At 37.4% G+C, this 25,504-nt stretch overlaps 1 protein-coding gene across 1 annotated transcript in view; it reads right to left on the bottom strand.

Moving 5' to 3' along the window:
- Positions 1-19,197, bottom strand: part of LOC107685574 (integrin alpha-10-like) — a 41,771-nt gene extending 22,574 nt beyond the window's left edge. The window contains exons 1-7 of the mRNA XM_016482210.1: positions 19,056-19,197; positions 11,073-11,184; positions 10,723-10,832; positions 10,534-10,622; positions 7,340-7,454; positions 7,124-7,251; positions 4,585-4,733 (exon numbers count right to left, since the gene is read on the bottom strand). Of these exons, the coding sequence (XP_016337696.1) occupies positions 4,585-4,733; positions 7,124-7,251; positions 7,340-7,454; positions 10,534-10,622; positions 10,723-10,832; positions 11,073-11,184; positions 19,056-19,107 (755 nt within the window). The 5' untranslated portion in view covers positions 19,108-19,197. The remainder of the gene's footprint in view (positions 1-4,584; positions 4,734-7,123; positions 7,252-7,339; positions 7,455-10,533; positions 10,623-10,722; positions 10,833-11,072; positions 11,185-19,055) is intronic.
- Positions 19,198-25,504: the final 6,307 nt, after the last annotated feature.

Here is a 25,504-nt window from a genome sequence, read left to right as displayed (position 1 = left end):
TTTCGTTGTGAAAGCGAAACTACTTTGTTTGGCCTTCCAAAAGAGGACGATATCCGGAGCGGATAGCGGAGTCTAGCCCGGGGTCGTCACGTGGTTGCCGCAAGCCCGCCGGACGCTCCTTCGTCGGCCTCCGCTCACTCAAGCCCGCCGTGTGTTTCGTTGTAAAAGCGAAACTACTTAGTTTGGCCTTCCAAAAGAGGACACAACTAGACTCCAAAAGAGGACACAACTGTCTCTTCGCTCCGGCCGGGACACGGCATCACAGTATGATGAGGGGCGTAACATTTCCGTCACACGCTTGAGGTATTCGGCCAATCACAACGCACTGGATAGCTGGCCAATCAGAGCACACATCGCTTTTCAGACCGGTGAGCTTTGTAAAAATCAACGCGTTTCAGAAAGGCGGGGCATAGAGGTGAAACAATAATGTACAGTATGTGGAAAATAATGTTTTTTAACCTTAAACCACATAAACACATTTCATTACACCAAATACACAAAATAATGTTCTTTTTAGCAGCATCATATGACCCCTTTAATATATTTCACTAAATTGCAAATTCATCATTACAAATCTGTAATTACAAATATTTTTAAATACATGATACATACAGAAATTACATTAAAGTATATTTTAGTTTACCATAAATGCTTGTCAGTACAGTCAGTACAATGCTTTTGACAGTACAGTCAAATTAATTATGAAATTACATATTAAGGTATAATTTATTTTCATTTGTAAATAACATGCTATTAAGAGTCAGAAAACATTACATTCAATTCACACTTCAGAATATATGTTTAAACTATCCTTCTAGTAAAAGCATCTTTCTAAACTATCTTTCTAGTAAAAGCATGCTAAAGTGTATTAATTTTGAAAGCAAGCAAGAAAGAAAGAAAGAAAGAAAGAAAGAAAGTTGCAGGGAAAGTGATTTGAGCAAATAAGTCTGTTAACTGCTGGGGCTGGTGTTATTTAAAGGCTGCTGTGCTTTTATTGAGTGCTACATCTGGACTTATGTGGTTTTTAACTCACACTCTCTTTCATTTAATGTGAGTTTGAATTCATTGCTATATTTGAATTCTCTCACGTTCATGTTTGTGTGTGTGAATGTACTGTATGAACATGGTCATGTGTGTTTGAACAGCTGCATGAGTGAAGGCTGCGTCTACTGGATGGTGACCACACCTGCAGCTCTGCTGAGCCAGCTCTCCTTCTCTCTCCATCAGCAAACCTAAATGTTATGACAACCTTCCTCACCTCAGCCAACTACTGCTATCACTTCATATACCGTGAGAGAGTGTGTCTGTCCAATATGTGCCTTACAGAGAGTGGAAAGTTTTAAATGAGGCTTTAATTGTGTAGAAACACAAAGAAACACACCACAAACACATAAACAAACTCTCACACAGTAAGAGAGCTGAAGAACCTGGTATAAACAAAAAAAAAAGGTCCATGAATTCTGTGCAAGACAAAATGAAGGATTGTGTGTTTAGTTAAGATTTAAGACTAGATTCCTGAACATCCATGTTACAGTTTCAGTGTTAAATACTCATTGTATGTCATTAAGTTGTAAGCTTTGTATTTTATTCACTAAAACAAGCTGGCTTACAAAATTCATTAGTTCTGGGTTTAAACTGCAAGTTTTTGATTCACTAAAAAGAACTGGTTCATAAGAGTCATTCGATCTGGAATCAGACTACACTGTTTTTACTGTATGTTTCTGATTTACTAAAAAAAAAGGAAAAAGCTCATAAGAGTCATTTTTTCATTTATAAGAGTCATTTGTTTTATTTATTAAAAAGATTTGCTCACAAGAGCCATTCATTCTGAAATCAGACTACATAGTTCGTATTCTATGTTTCTGATTTACTAAAAAGAATCAGCTCATAAGAACCAATCGAGGAAATCAGACTACACTGGTTAGACTATACTTGTATGTTGTCGGTTCACTAAAAAGAACCAACTCATAAGAGTTTTTTGTTCGGGAACTGGTCACGCTATTTGTTTTTTATTTGCTAAAATGCAGTGACTTATTGTCACTGAATTATTTGTTCAGGAAACAGACTAAAAATACTTTTTGATTCACTAAAAAGAACCGACTCATGAAAGTTATTTGTTCAGGAATCAAACTACACTGGTTGCACAGTTTGTTTTTGATTCACTAAAATATCTGACTCACAAACATTATTTGTTCAGGAATCAGACTACACTGGTCATGCAATTTGTTTTTTTATTTGCTAAAAAACAGTGACTCATGAGAATTATTTGTTCACGTTGTACACTCTAAAAAATGCTGGGTTCAGCCTGTTGGGTAATTTTATTTGGTTGGTTTTAATATTTTTACCTAGGTGCTGGGTAGTTTTTCTGTAACTAAGTTGCTGGGTCATTTTTAACGCTAGGTTATTTTTTCTACCCAACCGCTGGGTTAAGCCTGTCTCCGATGAAACAACCCAGCTGCTGAGTTACAGTTAGTACGCGGGCTTATCGAGTCCTCTACAGGAGAGAGCAGTTCTCAGCAGCGCCGCCGATTTGGTGCACTTCTTCAGCGAAATAAAGGTTTGTATACATTTTAATTCATTTATATAGTCTTTAATGTGGTGTAAATTATATTATTTTACGCAATGCAACATAAGGACGAGAATGTCAGTCAGCTGCGTCAGCAGCGGTCATTTAGCGCTGGAAACACCTTTGCCTTGCATAACATAAATGGATTTTATTCATTATAATACTGAGTGTAATTTAAAGGTGGGGTATGTATTTTTTCAAAAACGCTTTAGAAACCTGAGTCGGGCCGACTACCAAAACTTGTAGCCAATCAGCAGCAAGGGGCGTGTCTACTCGTGATGTGGAGGAAAGAGCGCTCAGTGCACAGGACGGACATTAGCCGAGCCAAGTCACTAAAAAGAGATGGTGGATAAAAAACAAAAGAGGAAAACGTCTGCGGAACAAAAGAAGGCTTACGATAAGGCAAGAAGTAGGACCCGTGTAAATATCGGATCAGCTTTCCAGCACTGGAGAGAACTCAAGGAGCAGAAGGCCTGCGATCTGACGCCGAGGTTGCTTTGTTTCTTCTCGATAGGTGAGTAACACCGTGTGCCACGCCACAACAGCTAAAGCCTGTCTACATTGGACGTGACAAAGCGACTGTTCTGAACGTCTTCCACGTACCACAGTCAGCGGAAGTGAGAAAAAAGGGTTTATTATGTTTGAAATATGGATATTTATCTTACAAAAATGCATGGATTCGCTACAGGAGGCCTTTATTCACCCCCCGGAGCCGTGTGAGGGACGTTTTATTATGGATGCACGCATTTTATTTCACATCTTCTGAACTGTTGACAACCAACACCCGCTTACCCCAAATGAAAGGCTTGGAGGGGCCAGGACAATTTTTAATCTAACTCCAGTTGGATTCATCTGAAAGAAGAAAGTCACATACTGCTTTGAGGGTTAGTAAAACACAGGCTCATTTTTCGGTGAACTAACCCTTTAATAATAAATGTTCATCTTTTGATTAATGCTATTGCCTATGTAATTCTGTGTGTGATATTTTTTTCATATATAATATTTTTATAATATATAATATAATAATTTTTAAACAATAGTTGACATAAATAAAACAACCCAGTATGGTGGGTAAAAACATTTAACCCAACCAACTGGGTCAAAATAACCCAGCATGTGTTCTGTCCAATATTTACCCAGCGCTGGGTTGCCAAGTAACCCAAGTTGGGTTGTTTTTAACCCAGCATTTTTTAGAGTGTAGATTCAATAGCACTGTTGTCATTTGGTTTCACAATTTTTTTTAAATTACTTGATATGCAGTGTCTGTATTGACGGTAAATTTGTTGAAATTAATAAAATGATTATTTTTTTGTAATGTAATGATAAAGAGAAGGCCTAAACCTGACGTCGTTATTACGACTTGTCAACTCATAAGTACGAACGTCCCAGGAGGACTTGAACGCAGCAAGAGTTCTGTGTTATTAATTCATTTAAATAATCAAGTGAAATTCTGTTTTCCTTGATATGGCCCTTTTAAAATGCATCTAGACTGGATTGTTCAAATCTCATTTTCAGACAGTAGAAAGTTCCTTCCCAGCAGTCACTGAAAATCTGAGACGAGTTTCATTTTGTGAGCCTTTGCTTTTGTGGTCAGCAAGTGCCAGCTATGGTTAGTGTTCTACATGTGTGTGTGTGTATGTGTGTGTTGGAGGGATTCAGTATTGGGATACCAATAAATAAGAATGACAGAAGCAGACATTACAGGAATGGAGAGAGTGTGAATGGGACTCAGAGTGCAACGAATAGGCATCTCTTTAAACAAATCTTTGCTCGTGCATGAGAATCTCAGGGGAAGGAATGGAATTACAGTTCTGAGGAGGCACCTTCAAAAACATCAACATAAAAACAAAGAAACTATTGACCAGATAGACTCAACTATGCTACACACTTTACATTATCTCTGGATGTGGTGAGGGATCATGGAAAGGTCAGAATGTACATAACGTGATACCTTTCATAAAGGAGTAAGAGAGAGGGCCGTGCTACATTTGTTTTGAATGAGAAGTTGGTCACCATACCAGGCCATTTGGATGGCGTATGCGGTGCGGGTCTCCCGTCCCTCTTGACGACTGATGTTCTTGGCGGCTTCAACCACATCCTGTGTTGTCTGATAGTCCCTGAGAGACCACTCATGGACTGAGATCTCGCCATACTGCAGGACACCTACCTACAAATAGTCACAAACAGTATTTCAAGGTGATACATGTCATTTGTGATGATAACATTTCTCCCATCTCAGTTTATATGCAAAATCATTAGGGATTCTTCATGACCAAATCATGATATGAGTAATTTTATTTCATGGTAACGATAATACGATGTAGTTATTTTTACTTTACATTAGGTCTAAAATATGGTATTAAAATTTTTGATACCATGGAAATTTCATAAATCTTGTCACGTGTCAATATCACAAAAAACTACTACTAGCCTGAGTTTAAAAAAGAGGGAAAAAAACTCAAGCTCACTGAAGACAAGTAAACAGTCAGCAATTAAATAAGAATAAGAAACCAACTACAAGCAATAGGACAAAATAACTACAGTAGAACAAATAAATAAGAAATTCTACATACATTGTATTAAGTAATCAAATGTATAAAAACGCTGTGAATTCTTCACTGTGTAAATTAAATATAATTTCTTATTAGTTACAAAAGTGATTTAGTCAAGAGCAGTGAGAGATTTTCTCTCTTTTGTTGTTTGAGTAACATGAATGACAGACAGCAAGAATATAAGACTGCTGTCACTTTAAGAGCTGCCCAGATCCAATATACTGTTACACATGTGCTTTCTTTCTCAGCTGTTTGCTTCAAAATTACTGTTTATGAAGATACTTGCAAAGATGGGCATTTTGACACATAGGCTTACAAGTGTGTGTATTTAACAGTTCAAGACCTATAAAACGGCAAATATAAGTCTGTTTAATACTCCTGCGCTCTATGAGCATAGTTTTCACTTGCACGCCTGATTGCATTTCAAGGGCTAAAATTAACTTGTTTTTAAACTGCAATGCTTAAAAATGCATGCAAACTATTAATTTTCATGACCACATAGCACAGCAACGTCACCTGAACGTGTAACCATGATAGAGAAGATAGCCTAAACACATTTCTACCGGTTAATCGTGTCTACCAGTATATCGCCCACCCCTAAGAAACATATTAATTAAAACATTATAAAGACATTTCTGTGGTGCTTTCATAACATTGATGTGTTTGTTCGAGCATCCTTACTCCAACATAGTAACATTGTCTTAACCAATAGTCTGAATCTAGGGGTTGTGCTATTTGTAAATAGAGGGTCCTTCATAAGGTGATATTTGGGGGTCCCTGCCATTAAAAAGAAAGAAGAAAAAAATGGTCTAGCAGATGTTTGAGGTAATTTGCTGTAAAATACAGCAGCAGTAATTTCTGCAGAATGGATAACTCTAGAATCAGATGTAGATGAGATGACATCTCCACTATGTGCTCTGCCCCACCAACATGAAGGCCTAAATCTTTTAGAGCAAGAAATGCTCCACAAACCAAAGGAATTTCCTTTTACCTCTTGTTGCCCCCAGCCTGCCTACCGCCTTAAATAACTTGCATACAAAAAACACATGCCAGGAACGTAGATACACACATATCCATGTCTCTCTTAATCCATCCATCTATCCACGCATCCACGCATCCATCAGTCCATCTTCTCTTTATCATTTTCTGGTTTCTCTAGCATGCATTCATACATTTCTAATTCTGTCCCCTTTGTCCTTTTCCTCTAGAAACCACAACTTCTGTCTGTTCACATTAATTTAGTCATTTATTTTCTTCAGCCTGCCAGCTCTGTTTCTGTTTCGGCTCATTTCTCTCTGCGGACTGGCTTGTGGTTCTGTTCCTTACAGTCGCTCAAACTGGCTCAGTGCATCAAAGATCTGTGTTGGAGCTGCCGATGACAGGGTTTTAAGGTAAAAAGGCAGTTCTACATATCTGTCAAAACCTCAGCCAGGTCTCTGCTACCTAAAAGCACACAGCTGTAGAGTAAAGGTTTTGCTCACTCATTTTGCTGAATGTTTATGCATACATCCTGATCAATGAATTTCCATGATTTTTCCATAACTTTTCCAATTGCTTATAATGACTGGATAGGAAATAAAAGAGGTTTTTAAAAGTAATTTTTGCACTCACAAAGAGTCATTTATCCCTTAAGCAATACTTCATAACTGTAAATAAATAGAAAAAATTGATCATAATGACCTTTTCAGATTTTACTAATTGACAAGACTTTTTCAGGCCTGGAAAACACACATTTGAATGCACTGATATATATTTATTTTTTCCAGGAACAATGGGAACCCTTCTTATGGCTACACATTCTTGAAATAATTTTTTTGAGGACTGAATACATCCAACTGTCAAGCTAAGATGAGTTACTTATTCAAAACTAATGTTTACTAAAGTGCAGATCTAAGCCAAAGAGCCAAATCTGGAAAAAAAAAACATATTTAGGTGTTTTTATTAATATAGAATCACAAAAAAGCCCTCAAAACTACACAATTTATTATTATAAAAAAAAACATACCTGCATTTGTTCAGGGCTTATGTGGAACTTGCTGAGAATGTTGCTAAGAAAGTTCTGCACTTCGTACCAAGGATAGATACTATTAGAACCATCTAAAACAATCACTATATCCATGTATGTGGTGCATCCTGTGAAAAACAAACACAAAAGGAGTTCAGTTAAATGCAGTTGTTTCATTCAATCCAACAGGTCAGATAGACAGAGGATGTTTCTCACTCTGGGCAGTGGGTGCAATGACGTCCTTGGGCTCCATGTCATTGGTGACAGATGCACAGATTCCTGTGCTGAACAGAGATGTACCACATTCCTGGGACCATAGTGGAGCGCAGGCCTAAAGATTACACAGAGAATGTCTGTATTACACTTGAAGTTCAGCATCTGTAGCACCACCCTTATGCTTTACACAATTACTACTGGTACCTTACAGACTTATTATGAACAGTATGTCACAGAACCTGTGGCTGATATTTGCACAAATCGGGGATTTTGTTAGCATTGCATGTTAAATTCTCTTTGTAAATGTTAAGTCTGGTATTTGGGCCTTTTTCTGACAAATGTCTTCTGTTTAAAAAGTGGGAAGCGCCATGTGCTGGTTAGACCAATAAAATCTACTGAAGTGAAATGAACCAGGGAAAGTAGGTGAGGGAAACAGAAAGAAAGAGAGAAGCAAAGAGAAAGTGGTCATGAAAAAGCACAGAGGAATATTTTATTGCTCAGAAGTTTCTCTTTTATAGCTCAGGCAGAACACTGACACTACCATTCAAAGGTTTGTGGTCAGTAAGTTTATTCTAAATAAATTAATATTAATATGATTTTTAAAGGTGACATTAAAGACATTTATAATGTTACAAAAAATTCATTTTCACATTATATTCTTTTGAACTTTCTATTTCTCAAAGAATGCTGAAAAATGATGTTTTCAACATTGATAATAACAAGAAATGTTTCTTCAGCACCAAATAGCATTAGAATGATTTCTAAAAAAAAAAATAAAAAATCATGTGACACTGAAGACTGGAGTAATTGCTGCTGAAAATTCAGATTTACCACCACAGGAATAAATTACATTTTAAAATAAATTAAAATAGAAAACAGTTGTTTTAAATTATAAAAAACATTTCAAAACATTACTGTGTTTACTGTATTTTTTACCAAATAAATGCAGCCTTGATGAGCATACAAGACCTCTATCAAAACCATTTTAAAAATCTTATCAACCCCAAACTTTTGAATGGTAGTGCCACTGAGTTCTCAGAACTTTGTCTCAAACGATTCTCTTAAAAGAATAAAGAATACAATAAATAATTTTGGAATAATTTGATAAGAAATATCTGAATTCATATTGAAATCATATTAGTCTGAACAGAGTTCAAGTATTGTTGAGATCTCTTCTGAAAATTAATTCTGGAATTATTTGGGGCTCTTTCTCAGTAGAGAGAGAAAGAATGAGATTTTGAAGATATGTGATTTTCTTTTCTTATGGGAAATAATGACCAAAATGGGTTAGAAAAAGAAGACTGAGAAGAGAAAGAAAAAATGAGAAGGAGCGATATGGAGAGCTGTTGATATTGTCATAAATGCTTTAACAGAGTTGGCGGCTGCTCCTGCAATGAAGCAATTTAAACGTACTTGGAGGGAATTGGGGGGAGAAGGGCAATAAAAAAACATAAAAATAATACGTCTTCAAAGCGTGCCATTTATTTGCCTGAAAAACCATTGTGAGGATTGGTGAGGCAAAGAATGGAGAGAAAGAAAACATACCAAGAGTTGAAAGACGGAGAATGAGACAAAAGAAAGACGGGTTTGGAAGGAGTGGTTAGACTGACGGGGGGTAAATGTTCTCCGACTCCCCACCCTGTTATTATGAAGGCCTGTGACAGAGGGATGGGAGGATGGAGAAAGGGAAAGGAAAAAGGACAGAATGAGTGCGAGAGACAGAACTTAAATTGCGATGCTATGGCTTTTCCACGGCCTGTCATTACAAAGGGCTTGAGTCACATTCCTATCCTGTTATAGCACTGACCAAAGGAACAAACACAGACTCACAAATCCCTAAACAGGTACATTCAATTAAACGTTTTGGTTAGCGATACTTGAATCTGCAATGTGGGGCTCATTACATCCATGCTGTGAGCGCTAGTTGTAGTTGGCATACGCCACGGTGAACTATGTGTGACTCCATCCCAGAAACTGTACTCACTTGCTCTCCGTTTAACCCTCTGTCACACAAACACACACACAAAAACATATTTTTCTTTGAACACACATAGCCTGACTCCCTCCGCCGAAATATTCTCTCGCTCTCATAAAATGTCTGACTACTGGTGAAAGCCACCCAGCAACTCCACCAAAGCCACAGCGGAGCGGCTCCAGAACTGGACTGATCTGGTTTACTGCGTTCTGCCCGACACAAAAAGCCTTGTGTATGTGGAAGACAGAGTGTGTGTGCGGGTACAAGAAATTTAGAGGCTGAAACCATGAATATTAAGAGGAAGACTGACTGTTCTGGTCGAGTTTTGGGTCAGGTGAGGTTTTAGCTTGCTTTTGTCTTTGTCTCCCGCTCCATCTACCAATCCATACTTCCATATGTCTTAAAGAAATAGTTCACTCAAAAAGGAAAACTGCCATCATCTATGTTGTTCCAAACCCACGTGACTTTCTTTTCCTTCTATGCAAATCAGGATGTTGTACTTCCTTATGACTACTATATTTCAATTCCTTTAAGGTCATATGATAGCTTTGATAGAGAAGCAGATAAAAAGTTACATTATTCATTAGAAATTCTGATATCCGACCAAGTTCTCCTTGGCACATTGATAAGAGAAGTAGTTGTGTCCAGTTTGTGAATGACGCATTGTTTTGAACTGGATCTTTTCAATGAAAGTAGTCTGAATGATTCATTTACAAATTGATGTGGTTCTCTTGTTTAACTCACTAAACAATTATATTCCAACAAATGTTATCATGCTGTGCTTCTCTGAAGCTTGAAAGCTCCAGTCTCCGTTCAAAGTAATTGCATGGAACCGTGCGACTGACCACATTCCGTTAAATTTCTAATTTTGTATTCCACACAAGAAAGAAAGTCATATGTATCTTTTTAAGAATACACACCCATCTAGTCAAACACTGACTGTATAATGTGTCATTCCAATAGTGGCCACTGTTTTGCAGGTGGTCACATGCACATAGATGGTGGTCAAGACAGATGGTGGTGGTTGGGTGAGACAGAGGAGGGGATTTCATAACCATTCATTCTACACGCCATACCACAAAAACTTACACACTCATGCCTACTCACATATATATAAAAACACAAAAATGACTGAATAATTCAAACACTGCTGTGATGTCAGTGCTGAAACATGAGATGTTTTTGGACTCGAAATACAGAATTTCAAATATAATCTCACCAGGAAGCCATCTGAAGCAGCAGGGGTTAGCGTCATCCCCAAATGAGAGTTTTTAAGATTTCGAGACACGTTCTGAAATGCATTTTCACCTATACAGGGCATAACACAAAAACATGTTGTAAACTACTACTCCATGCACAACACAGTCATTGAATGTAAATTTTCATAGCCAGAGAGTTGATCCAATACCTAGGTTAACTTTTGAACAATTGGAATTGATCTCATCTCCCACAATGCACTTGTAAATATCCCCCTTCCTGTTATTTTGTGGTCCATCCCATGGAGCACCAACCAGAATTCTGTTCATAAAACAATGAGTCACTCAGAATATTAAAAAACCTTTACAAATGAGACTTTGTGAGCACCGCAAAACATTTATTTATATTTACAAGTCTAAGTTTTGTTATAGTTTGTGATCACCTGATGATATCTTAATATACTAAAACCTTGTCAGGGTCCATATGTAATATCCAAATGGTATTTATCATCAAGAACTTCTAAATGTGAGTAAAAACCAAAAATTATCGAAAAGTACTCACGATTTCTCTCCATTGTTCTCATGCTGTAACACAGAGAATCCGAACAGAGCATCTTCAGGCCCACTGAAGATCCGTGGCCTCTTCACATCAATATTAAAACACTCACACAGCCCTAAAACAGAGAAATATATAGTAAAATAATGCATACTGTAGTTAACATAAATACAACTGTTAGGGCTGTGTATCACCAGCAAAGTCACGATACGATACGTATCATGATACGGGACTACACTGAATTTCACCTCAGAAGAATTTAGTAAAACAGCTGTTTATGAAACACTGCATACTATAGGGCTGTTGATTTACATTGCTGGTAGGTTATCATTGGACAAATTAACACACTCTCTACATTTAAAAAATAAAAATAAAAATTAGAAGAGTTCTAAACTAATGCGCTGTCTTCTGTATCTAGCGCACACACACTCAGTCACACACAGATCACGCTGCGCGCGCACTCAGACATTCAGGAACAAACTTTTTAGTGCTGCCTCGCAGTTTTATCAACTAAATAGCTTAATCGCTCAAGAGCTACATTATCTTTCTCAACAAGGAGCTGGTAACATCATTGTTTCTAAAGGAATTAAAGCCACAGCTTCACTGTTAATAGAGAAACGCGGCAAAACGGTGGTAATTCATACATACACAGCCCCTCTCTCTCTCTCTCTCTCTCTCTCTCTCTCTCTCTCTCTCTCTCTCTCTCTCTCTCTCTCTCTCTCTCTCTCTCTCTCTCTCTCTCTCTCTCTCTCTCTCTCTCTCTCTCTCTCTCTCTCTCTCTCTCTCTCTCTCTCTCTCTCTCTCTCTCTCTCTCTCTCTCTCTCTCTCTCTCTCTCTCTCTCTCTCTCTCTCTCTCTCTCTCTCATTTGAACACTTGATGAATTACACTTTTCTGAGAATAGAATATTGAAGTGGAGATTGCTAAACTGCAAGCTTACCGGTGTTTTCAGTAAGCCAGCACTTTTATCCACAGTGGAGAGAGAGCGCGCGTACACATGGTTGCCAGGTTGACAAAGATAAGTAGCACATTTAGCAGATATTTCCATATTGCGCAAGTGGGAAGCTCTGTTTCGAGGATTACGTCTCTTTATATCAAGCATCCCGGTTGTGTTCCTCAGCGGCCAGATTAAACCTTGTTATAGCCTATATATTATGCTCTATTCATTATTTTTTAGAAACTTTTCTAAAAAATAAGAAAAGTGTCTAAAAAAGACACTTTTCTACTCAATTTTAAACGTTGTTCTTGTATTCAAATTAAGCGCGGTCCACTGTTGCACACGTGCCACAATATCGATACAGGGACAGCGGTATCGATACTCGTATCGTCAAATCTCTGTGACGATACATCGTCGTATCGATGTATCGAACACAGCACTAACAACTGTGCTGCTTAATGTATTTGTAGGAAATTTTTAAGAGAATGCTTGAGCAATAGAAAGTTCAGATGAATAGCATTTATTTAAAGGGATAATTTAAAGGGATAATCCACCCAAAAATGAAAAGTGACAGACAGGCAGGCAGACAGACAGGAAAAGGCCAGAGAAAAAGAGTTTGCAAAAGAGAGAAGGGAAGAGAGGAAAAGAGAGGGAAGGGCGTCGGTTGTAATAACTACTGAACATAGTGGTTCCCTGTTATGACATACAGACCTGGCTTTTATATGACTGAGAGAGAGAGAGAGAGAGAGAGAGAGAGAGAGGCTGAAGCAGAAGTTCACCGGTGGATTTGTAGCTCATGGCAAATGTAACTCAAAACAACCTTATTGGCAGACTTGTGGAGCAAAGATGACCAGTCAATCACACTCCCAGCATAATACCAACCCTGAAACCTATCTGAGGGGATTTCTCTGTTTTGTGTGATACGGGTTTTGACCCACACATACACTGAGGTCTCATTCACTGTGGGTGAAGTTGTGCTCTGAGTGGATTTCTTAGGAGTGTTTACCCAGAGAGCAGAGGGGGAAGCTTTCAGAAAAGGAGCAGGCAGAGAACCAAACCCCACAGACCTCAAACAGGGTGCCTGCATTTCTCTCTTTCAGTCTCTCATCCTCTCTCTCTCTTTCCAATGGAATGAGAACATGGAGGGGGATCCATATGGATCAAAGAACAAATGGGACACGGTCTGTAATTCATGCTTTTTCCCCCCTAAAATGTTCACAAAACCTAACTTGTCTTCCGACAATTCTCTTGTGCTCCTATTTCTCCTTTTCCCTGTTTGCACTCTTTTCCTCCAAAAAAAAGAGTGACATACCAAAGTGACATATAGACATCACTGACAAGCCACACAAAATCACGTTCAAAATCGGCAATGAATCGCCTGTGATTTTGAACGTGATTTTGTGTAGCTTGTCAGTGAACTACGGCTCTGTGTAGTAAATGCTGCTCCATCTGAAAGCACGTGCTGGAGATTTACTACTAATCACAGGAGCGGCTTTACTGACGAGATGTGCATGAAAATTGCATTAGATTTTTTGCACAGCCCTACTTAAAATGCATGCTTTTTATGTACCCTTCTCACTATAAATACTTTGGTGAGTTAATAAGAATATTGGTAACACTTTAGTGTCCAGTTCTCACTATTAACTAGTTGGTTATTAGCATGAATATTACTGTTATATTGGCTGTTTATTATTACTTAAAGCACATATTAATGTCTTATTCTGCAAGACCTTATTCTAAATCCTTAATCCTACCCAATTCTTAAACTTAACAACTACTTTACTAAGTATTAATAAGCAGTAATTAGAAGTATATTGAGGCAAAAGTCATAGTTAATAGTTAGTTGTTAATAGTAAGAATTGGACACTAATCTAAAGTGTAACCAGAATAATTATCTATTATTTATTTGAAAGAATTAAAAGAACCGTTTCATGTCGATCCTTGTATCAATAACTTGTTGAGGTTGATATAGGATTTAGAAAGTAATTAGTAATGAGTAATTAATTACTTTTTGGAGAGAGTAATTTGTACGGTAATCTAATTACTCTGTTGAAGATGTAATTAGTAACTAGCAATTAATTACATTTTTAGAGTAACTTACCCAACACTGGTTGAAAGAAATGTGCCTTTAGCCATTTCTTGAAGATGGCTAAAGACTCAGCAGCTCGATTAAGTTAAAAGTTTGTGAAAGTGATTTTGTGCCTCTTTGTGATGATTGCAAGCTTCTGGATGGCACATAAGTCTGAAGTATAGTGAATTTAGGTAAAGGGTTGCAGGACCAGTGTGTAATGTGGGGTTTGGGTTTTGTTCCTTGTTCATGTTTTCATGTCTTTTATTTTGTAGTTTAGTCATGCTCCCTGTTTGTGTCATGCTTCCCTTGCCCTCATGTATTCATGCCATTGGTTCTCTTGTTCATTGTGTCATGTTCTGATTGGTTGTCTAGGTCAGTGTTTCCCAACCGGGGTGCCATGGCACCCTGGGGTGCCGTCTGTCGAGAGCAGGGGTGCCGTGTAAAAAATCATTTTTTAATTTTTTTACCAATTATCCAAATAATGTTTAGTCCTAGAAAGCTAATAGATGCTATAATATAATAGACGCTTTTTTGAACATTTTAGCTATTTAAAAATATAAAAAAATTATTTTTTACACGGCACCCGTTGGGAAACACTGGTTTGGATCACTCTGTAAATAAACTGCACTTGGGTTCTTCACTACACTCGCCTTCAGTGGACTGATTCGTTACACAGTGGTTGTTTTGTAGGCAAACATCAATTCCTTTAATTTTATGCAAGCAGCTATTGGTAGCCAGTGGCCCAGTGCAAATTAATAGTATGTTAAAAAACAGTTTAGGCCTACATCTTGAGTTTTTGGTAGTTTTTCATGACTTTAGTATTTTATATATATATAAACTTAATTAGAATACTAAAGTCATGAAAAACTACCAAAAACTCAAGATGTAGGCCTAAACTGTTTTTTTTCCCTTAATATTTATTTTTCCCCTATTTTGTCCCTCATTGTTTTTATTGAACAACATACCGAATCAAAATCTTCAGTGTTCTGGAATCAGGAAATGAATTATGGTTAATTGTTTTCAACACTCCTGTGTTTTTTTTAAATTTTATAAATATAATGAGAACAAGCAGCATTGTCTTAATTACAGCAAAAAATTTAATAGGAAATATCCTAACCAAGATATCCTAATGGGGGGGTCTTCGAATATTGTGTTGGACAATGGGGGTCCTTCAAGTCAAAAAGGTTGAGAACCACTGCATTAGTGGAACATGCCCATACACCAGCGGTTACTCTGCAGGACACTTGTGTGAACTTGAGATGAACTGACTTCATATATAAATTTAAAACAACACTAAGATGAAAAAATGTATAAGAAAAGTGAAGTGTGTTCGCAGAAGAGTTCTAACATCAGATCCATTGACATTCACTGACATGTTTAAGTGTGACTTAATTGTCCAAAAGTGCCTTTTATCTTTTCCAAACTATCTTCATCTAAAGCCACCCTCCAAATACTCCCCTCTTCTCAATTACACTTGTTCTGCTCTTATTCGTCAATGATTGTTTCTATGTGTGAAAGAGATGTAAAGTATCTTTAGTCCTCTGTTTCAGCTCTGTGGGTTTTCTTGGTCCATGCCTCCAGGACTCTGTCATGACAACTGTAAACATTTATATATCTTGGTGGTGAACAGTCTGGAAAAGCAGTCCAGATTCTCTCACTCCTTACACACAAAAACACATATATACTGTACACTTATTACACACACATAAATGCATTCCTACACCACACTGAGACATAGATATTCTCACCCACCACTGGATGGATGTCACTTTGAATGAGTCTTATTAGAAATGCAAATGTACAGTTCAGTCATGCCAGCATGACGAATATGTGAACACATATGGGACACATTACTGTGAGAGAACATGTTACTAAGAAACACACTCAAATGGGAAACAATTTTATCCATGTTAAAAACAGTTGTTATTCCAAATCTCTTTTCCACAAGCTCTCTCGTTTCTGTCAGCTATTTTCGGGTCAGTGAAATATAAGTCTACAATATAGAAAAGGATTTTTTAAAAATCAGTGTAAAAAACAGGTTCTTAGAAATGTATGAATAGTTCTAAAGAACATTTATACTATTGTTTTCAAAGACCCTAAAATTACTAAAATTTATGTAACCAAAGCAATCTCATGGCAATTTGCATAACTATTTTATGATTTGGTGAATTGGAGGCTAATTTTGTATGAAGTACAATCTCATTCATACAGTATCTGCTCACGGCCCATTGAGGGATAGGTTTAGGGGTCAGCTAGTCTCGCGTAGCCAGACCTTCAGACTGATGGCTGAAGGTCTGGAATCCATGGCAGCTTTCATTGGCCAAGGCCCGCCCACAAGGCCGTTTGACCGACATGTTAAACAACCAATCACAGTTCATTTAGTTTCAGAGTCACGTTTCGCAGCGTGGAAATGTCGCCACAATAACAGACTGTAAAATATTTACAATAACAGTGTAAAACTCTCGTACGTATTTTAAAGATTCTGTGCCGCAAACTTTAAATATTTCACATACTTTTGAAAATCTAAGCGAGGAATAGACAAAAACTTTTATCTTAGTGAGGAGGCAGGGCTGACACCGTTGCTAGCTATGACAGTCTTTTGAAGACTGTGATTGGTTGGTTGTCTAATAAGGAAATTTTAAGAGTAGGGTCTATTATAAGCCTTTACTTTGAAGTTACAGGCGTAATTTTTCCTGTTTTACCATACTCTCTCTCTCTATCGCTCCCACACACACACACACACACACACACACTAAGCCTTCACTTTTCGCTCTCTCTCACTCTCTCTCTCACACACACATTATATATGTATATATATTCTTTATTTTTTATTTATCATGCTGTCATACTTAACATATTTTATAGGAAATTAACAGAGACACAATAAGGTTCTGAAAGTGCTGTAATTGTTTGTGTGATCACTTTGCTTATAGAAGGTTGTGACAGACCCAAATCATCACTGCTGCATAGTTGCATTTTTCCAGTTGCCAAATATGTTAATGTAGTTAATGTAGTGATTTACTTCCATTTCTGGCGCTATGGCATTTCTGCACGGTGTCGGAGATGTTAGCGTGTCTCTAATAAGATCGGTCACAAACATAATCCCTGCACCATCTAATGTGTAGCGTCTTGTTAACTCACTGTCATGCAATGTGTGCAACACATTTCTTCTCCCTCTTCATGTTTCGTCCATTTTCTCCACTGCTAAAGAAACTCTTCAGCCTCTTAAAAGTCTTCGTCAGTACTCCTAACAATTTTGGACCTTAAGACCTCTTTTAAGGGTTAAGATGCTTTCTGAATTACTTTCTTCTTTACTAGGATCTTTTCTTTCATTTTAAGAGGAAACACCCACATTTCTAAGAATTTTCTTAGAATTTTGTTACTAGGAGCAATTCTTAGCACTAAGATTTTTCATGAATACGGGCCCAGATCGGGTTGGATAAATCCATTAAGTAAAAAAAGTAAATAAATAACATTTCCCTCACGCCTTGAGTTCATGTGAGTGTACACATATTATAATTATTCTCAAAAACATTTTAAATATATATTTTTTACGAATATGGTGAATGATTACTTAATTAACATAAATATTTAATATGAATTTTTAATAAATATCATTAGGATTTTGGGGATTCACTGCACATGTCATTTTACAATCTGAACTAACCTTAAATTGTAATAAAAATATCAAATTGTCTATATTTTAAAAGGCTTATGGAATTTCACTTCCGAAATTAAAAACATGCTCATCATACAAGATGTCTTTCAACTCACTGTACGAATTGCATTTTAGTTTATTTTCAAATTATTAAATAGAACAAAAATGAATGCCATCTTACTGACCCTTCCTGAGTTTAAGCAGACACACATTCACCCTTGCTTTCTGCAATGTTGTGTAAAGCCAATTCCAATTTCTGTCCTTAAATCAGACTTCCTTTCAAACAGATTTAATGTACTGCATCTATTGTAAACCATTTCAGTGGATTGCTCCTCTCTAGTGTTTTTCTCTTTTGCTTTATGCTGTTTTTATTTTTCATGTTATGTCTCAATCCACTCTCCTGCAAGTGGTGGGGGCAGATGGTTTTAAAGTGAGAAATGCAGGGAGAAATAGAGGGGGCAAGGGGGTGGAATTCCCAGCGTCCACACCTGTGTTCTCCATCTAAAGCACAGAAGCACATAGCTGAACACAAGAGAGTTTGCTCATCACTGAGCATCTGCAGAATCCATCAGCAGCCACAGCATATATGCTCAAAAACAGACACCAACACCCACAGTATGCAGTCTAGGTGACACAATGCATATAAACATAGGTAGTATGGTGTGTACAAAATGGCTAGTGGCATTCATCTTGACTACAGTCTGGAAATACTTCGACTGCAACTGCTGTGGTCCATTAAAGCAGTATTTCTAGTGTTTACAGTGATTTGTCCAGATATGTGATGTTGTATACCTAATAGTACCATGATAAGTAGGTTACTTTATCGAAAATCTTAGTTTCTTCCAGTGTTGAATTTAAACAAAAGTCTCCCTCACAATCTCCATGTCTTGATGAAGTCAGATAATAGAGGATATACTGTAACTCTATAATGTAAGTAATTCCAGTAAAAAGACTACTGCAAGGAAAGTCATGTAGTTATGATTAGATAAAGATTTTCATGCTTTACACTATAATTAAATACAGTCACGTCTATTCTTTAACTTCTCTGAGCCACATCAGTAATTATTGCATGGTAGCCTATAACATAAATCTGTGGTAGAAAAGGACTTCAGTTGAACAACTAAATAATGTCTTTTTGGGTCACAGTCAACAACTTGTGTTACAAGATTGTAAGTGGAGGGATCTTACAGATGACAGCTTTAAATAGCATGACTTGCATTATTTTTTTAGGGGTAACTAAGTCAAATAACCACATGACATCACACGACAAAGCATACAGCACAAATCAATGCAATTAAACACATAAACAAACTAGTTAAACTCACCTTTGAGAAGAACAGTGATCTTCAACAGCAGCAGGTACTTGTGAATCTCCATTAGTCCGTTAGGTGAGTGAGTTTCTTTTTCTCCTTCTTCAATTTGTAATTCTCAGCAGTGGTTGTCAATACGCGTCGCTCACGCTCGTGATCCCTCAGGTGGAGATGTATAACATTACTGTATAGTCTTTTGGCCTGGACTGTACGCAACTTTTTACGCGTTTTTGCTATAGTAAAAGTACTAAAAATAGTTTGACCATGTTTCAAATTAGTAACAGTACACTCTGCGCGTTTGCACACAGGTCTCTATGTTTCTGTAATTAACAACAACGACGTTCAGTCTGAGTTACTAATAATAATTACGAATGATAACGGCATATTACAATGACATTTGACCCAAAAAAATTATAATTTACTGATTCACTATTCACCCTTATATTATCCAAACCCATCTTTTTCTTTCGTGTAAAAGAAATGGAGACGCTAGGCAAAATATTAGGAACTAACAGTATCTTTTCATATAAAGAAAGTGAATGGTGACTTAAACTGTCTTCAAGTCCATTCACATCTCCTTTTGTGTCTCACTAAAGAAAATAAGACTTGGTTTGGTAAAACATGAGGGCGAGTAAGAAATGAAAGAATTTTAATCACTTTTAAATGTTGAGGTAAACAAGCAGTTCAACGGTAGCTATTAAGCAAAACTTGACAAACCAACAAATAAAAAAAGGTTAACTTACCGTCCTGTTCCCCACATAAACAACATTAATTAAAAATCCAGTTTTGCGCGGCTCCAACACCTGCTGTCGTTAAAAGAGCGCGCGCGTAAGTTTAGTCCAGACGAGCGGTTCCCAAAATAAATAGGCTACATTCGCAAAAAAAAAAAAACAACAACTGTCAAAATTATTTCCCGGAATTATATGTGAATGCTTTTAGAGAAGTAAAATATGGAAAATATCTTAAATATTAATTTGCACAACTGTCTTGAGGTGAAATTTATTTCATTGCGTTCATAGCAGCTTTCTTTCGACCGCGACGTGTCTCCAAGTCTCCATAATATATACAAGCAAATGAAAGAGCGCCTTGATTCTGCAGCAAGACCGTCGTCTCCCTCAGTCAACTGGACCCTCTTTCTGAGCCCCCCCCTCTCTCTCTGTCTCTCTCTCTCTCTCTCTCTGTGTGTGTGTGTAAAACACTATTTTACTCTCATTTTACGCGAAGTTAGTACATCAGATGCGGTTTTGTTGGAAAGATTTGAGGGGAAAAGAAAATAGTATTACAATTTCCAACCGAAGTGATTCTAATAACAAATATATTATGGATTTGGCAACTCCATGCAGATTCTGGTAGCGATAACGGAGACCTATTCGTTTGCTTTTCCCTATAAATAAACCTTTTATTTTTATGACAGAATCGTGTTGTCTTTGTTTTTGACTCTTATCCAATGCATGAATTTGTCATAAGTTATAATAAAGAGCTCAGTCTTAGAGATCATCATAAACATGAAATGCAGGCTGACCTTCTCTTTAAAAAAGCAAGATTTGGTTGATTTTTTCCTCTCGCCACAGTCATGCCACAGATATTATCAGCTTTGTTATGTTTAGATTTTGTCAAAACACTGTAGGGCCTTGGGTCATGTCTGGGTTCACCACAACCCAGAAAACTAATTTAGTTTTACTGGAGTAGAGCTTTGAAAAACACAACAATTAGCCTATATCTTATTTCTGTTTCACTTATTAAATGGTTATGAATGTATTTGCCTGTTCATTCTTCTCCATCCCCAAATTTCCATCACACTGTCATTTCACCACATCTCAAATTATTTATTATGTTTGATAACATTTTGTGAAGGAGTTGGAAATTCTGTTTAAAAACGTTTGGAACAGCATTTTATTATATATATATATATATATATATATATATACTGAAGAATGTGAGCATTTGCCCACTCAAGTCGGTTACGACGACGAATTGCAGTCAGGTCGAGACCCCGATGAGGACGACGAGCATGCCGATGAGCTTCCCTGAGACGGTTTCTGCCAGTTTGTGCAGAAATTCTTTGGTTATGCAAAATGATTGTTGCAGCAGCTGTCTGGGTGGCTGGTCTCAGACGATCTTGGAGGTGAAGATGCTGGTGTGGTTACACGTGGAGGCCAGTTGGATGTACTGCCAAATTCTCTGAAACGCCTTTGGAGACGGCTTATGGTAGAGAAATGGGCCCAATTCGCGGGCAACAGCTCTGGTGGACATTCCTGCAGTCAGCATGCCAATTGCATGCTCCCTCAAAACTTGCAACATCTGTGGCATTGTGCTGTGTGATAAAACTGCACATTTTAGAGTGGCCTTTTATTGTGGCCAGCCTAAGGCACACCTGTGCAATAATCATGCTGTCTAATCAGCATCTTGATATGCCACACCAGTGAGGTGGATGGATTATCTCGGCAAAGGAGAAATGCTCACTAACACAGATTTAGACAGATTTGTGAACAATATTTGAGAGAAATAGGCCTTTTGTGTACATAGAAAAAGTCTTAGATCTTTGAGTTCAGCCCATGAAAAATGGGGGCAAAAACAAAAGTGTTGCGTTTATATTTTTGTTCAGTGTATATATATATATATATATACGTACCGTATATACGTATCTCTGTGTGTGTGTGTGTGTGTGTGTGTGTGTGTGTGTGTGTGTGTGTGTGTGCGTGTGTGTTTACTCACCCTAATATTGTTTCAAACCAGTATGACCTTCCCTTTATTATTTTTTTGCAGAACACAAAAGAAGATATTTTGATATTTTGTTTGTGACTAAACAGTTACAGTTCCCACTGGGAAAAAAAATAAAAATAAATAATAAAATAAAATAAATAAAAATACTACAGAAGTCAACAGGAACCAAAACTATTTGTTTTCTACCATTAATCATGAGATTAATATTAATAAATATCATGAGAGGGAGTTAAATTAAATTAAATTAGTTAACATTTTTGATAAAATATATCTTTAAATAATATTTTTACTTTTTGCATTCATGACAAAAGTTAAGCTATGAAAACAATGAACAACAAAATCTGACCTTAATTTTTGAAAACCTTAATTTTTCTTTGTTTTCTTCACAAATCATGTGGCATATTTTAAATCTAAGTATGCTCTTCACTGACAATGTTGTCGCCTTGACAAAGTATACTGAGTGCAGTTATTGAATAACAACTCTGATTAAATATTTAATTTCATGCCAGAGATTTTAAAACTCTGTTATTTCCAACCATAATGTCATTGTTATGTGCAATTTTTGCCTTTGGATGTTGACTGTAGAGGCCTGTGGAGTGAATTTCAGTCATGCACCTGCAATATTCATCCAACAGAGGACGACAGAGTAAATCATTTTGAAACACGTAATTTCTTCTGACATTTCAGCAAGGATCCTCAAGGTGGCGCAATTTAATTTCCCGATTCGTTTGCTATCCGAGCCCACCGGCGCAATGTCCCAGGTGAAAAAGGATTTTAACACAATTTCAATATATTAAATATATTACAAATAGATTAAAATCCAACTTAAACATCTTGAAATACATTTAATATACTTAAAGTTGTTTATAATACATTTAATATGCACTTAGTATAGTATAATTTAAATATAGTAAGTATGTCTGAAAAAGCACAATTTAAATATATTTCTTTTTCACCTGGGGTTACAGGTGATGACTTCCTTCTGAACGTATTTCTTGATTATCAAACGTTGTTTGTTGACCTTTTACACTGAGCATTACCTAGGGCTTTAAGTTTCACAACAAATCTAAATATTTGTAACCACAGAAAATTGTGTAATTCTCCTGTGGGGGTTGTGCACCGCTTGTCACGTTAAGAAATGTCATACAGGTAACAGTTATGGGGGAGTGGAAACTAATTAAAATTCTCCCTGTTATTAACGTCTCTCTCACACACACACTCTCTGTCATACAGAATGATTATGCAAAGGTTTATGCAAACAGCTTGTGCTAAATGTGAAATATGTTCTTTAAATAAAAAGAATTGCGGTAAAAGGTCATAATTGTAATACTGTCATATTTTTGGCAGAGGAATCTGGTCTTAAACACAAATGATGTCACCACAGACACAAGCACTAGTCATGTACATGCACAAGCTACAATTCAAATCAAATGTTATTAACTGGACTAGCAGGATTTTCCTTCTGACTCACACTGTAATAAAAAAAATTAAACAGGGTGTTCACATCATCTCCAAGTACACACTCTTTTCCCATTAAAGAGTGAGCATTGAGGCCAAATGCAATTTGTTTTATTTTAACAATGTCCTCACCACCTTTCTGGGCCTTGAACGTGGTAGTTCCCTTGCTGTCTATGCAGGGTCAGAAAGCTCTCAGATTTAATCAAAAACATCTTAATTTGTGTTCCGAAGATCAACAAAGGACTTACAGGTTTGAAACAACATGAGGGTGAGTAATTAATGACAGAATTTTTGGGTGAACTATCCCTTTAAAGTTTTAGATCCAGTCTTTTTTTTTTCCACTGAAGCTGCTGCCATCAGTTTTTGTAGTTTACATGCGACCCAAATGGTATAAACACTCCTGTCACTTGTCTAGTGATACTGACGTCACCATCTTTTATGTTTACTTTTATGTTCACTCTTATTGTGTTTATAGATAGGCTACCCACATGAACAAAAAAGAGGGCTGACATCAAATACTCCTTCATACAGTGACGACTCGTATCGAATTGGCAACTGTGTGTAAACTGTCGTGCGAGCAGGACAGTTTCTAAGAGACAGCTGTTATTAAACACAGCTGTCAATCCCAAACTCTGACTGTGTAAACATAGCCTAAGTGTTGCTTTATTATTATGTCTACACTCTCCCCCTTCATGCATTGAGTTCCATGTAATGATATCTTACCCTATAAAAGCCACAGTGAGTCATTGGGGTCAACGCTGTGATCTTCGGGTAGTCTAATGTCTGCTGATCTCATCTACCCTTTCAGGCATCTGTAATTTTCCCTAACGTTATTCTCGCTGCAAGTACTGCAAGGGATATGACTCTAATTTCAGGAGGGACATGCTCTCCTCAAAATGTGTCCAAAAAGGACACTCTGCCAGACTGATGCACATGTCCTCAGACTCTCTTTATTATCCATATGAGCCAGACTGAGGCCTAAAGGATTATTCCAGGTTTTGTGGCATTATGTTGATTAGTCCTACCACACAAAATAAGTTTGACTCATCCCTTGTTTTCTTTAAAAATGCAAAAAGGAGGTTACAGTGCAATGGAAGTGAGTGAGGAATGCTGTCGATTGAAATAAACTCGTCCTGAACCCACAATATTCGTCTAAACTTGACAGTTGACCTAGAAGCCTGGCCATGAGATGCGACTGTTTCCGTGTGATTCTGTCCACACCTCGGTGCGGGACTCACTCTTTCCGCACGTCTGGAATCTTGGAATCCTCACCACCAGCTCACTTTGAGTCAGCACCACTGTGAGAAATGTTTTAGACTGTTTGTCTTTTTCTGCTGGAAGTAGATGCCCGAGTGCATGTGCGGAGTTGTGTATGAATCGCGTCTTTGGTAGTGTGCAAGCAAAACGTGTAGATTGATGGGTGTGAGAAACATATTTGTCGATCTTAGCCCTGTTTACTTTTGTGCGTGTGCGTAAGTATCTCACAGACTGCCCTCGAGGTGCATGGATCAGGGCCAGCTGTAATCCACCAATCAGCTGTAAGGTGACAATGGTTTGTTTGACCCATAATGCTTTGCAGTAAGCCCACAGGGCCTTTAGGAGTGTGTTGTCTGTGGGATGTTTCTCACCGTTAACTGTTTGACACACACACACACACACACACACACACACGCTTGTACATGTCATTTTTGGAAAACTCTGTGCCCACACAGTTTCTGCACACACACCCTCCGCTTCAGTTTTCCTCTCTGTTGCAACTCAGTGTCCCTGACAAAGTGGTTTTTGCTAACACACACACACACACACACACACAGTCTCATAAATCTTTCTGTCTATCACAGCATTCTTTGCTGGAGGGCACAAAATATTATCATTACCCAACTGACTGTCCGTATATTTACGTGTAAATCTGATCCCAAATCACACTGTGCTGTCAGATTTAACATGGATCTGATATATCTGTTATCTTTCAATAACGAAGATTAAGATCTGCCTTTGTATGACAGCCAGCCCATCCCATGAGTGATTTGTCTATGCCACGCACAAAATTATTCACAGCTACAAATCTTTCTTCCATAAAATGTGAGATAAGAAATTAGAGTCAGTTTTAAAGGATTGTTACTAACAACATCAGTGTTGGTAAGGGAAACTAGTGGGTTTTAGGAATTTTTTTGTGGAATGGAAATACCATTTGGGATTGGAGTCAGTAAGATCTATCTATCTATCTATCTATCTATCTATCTATCTATCTGTCTGTCTGTCTGTCTGTCTGTCTGTCTGTC

Source organism: Sinocyclocheilus anshuiensis, unplaced genomic scaffold, assembly GCF_001515605.1.
Source record: "Sinocyclocheilus anshuiensis isolate Anshui unplaced genomic scaffold, SAMN03320099.WGS_v1.1 scaffold185, whole genome shotgun sequence".
Lineage (NCBI taxonomy): Eukaryota > Metazoa > Chordata > Actinopteri > Cypriniformes > Cyprinidae > Sinocyclocheilus > Sinocyclocheilus anshuiensis.
This window is presented reverse-complemented; position numbering and strand designations above follow the sequence as displayed.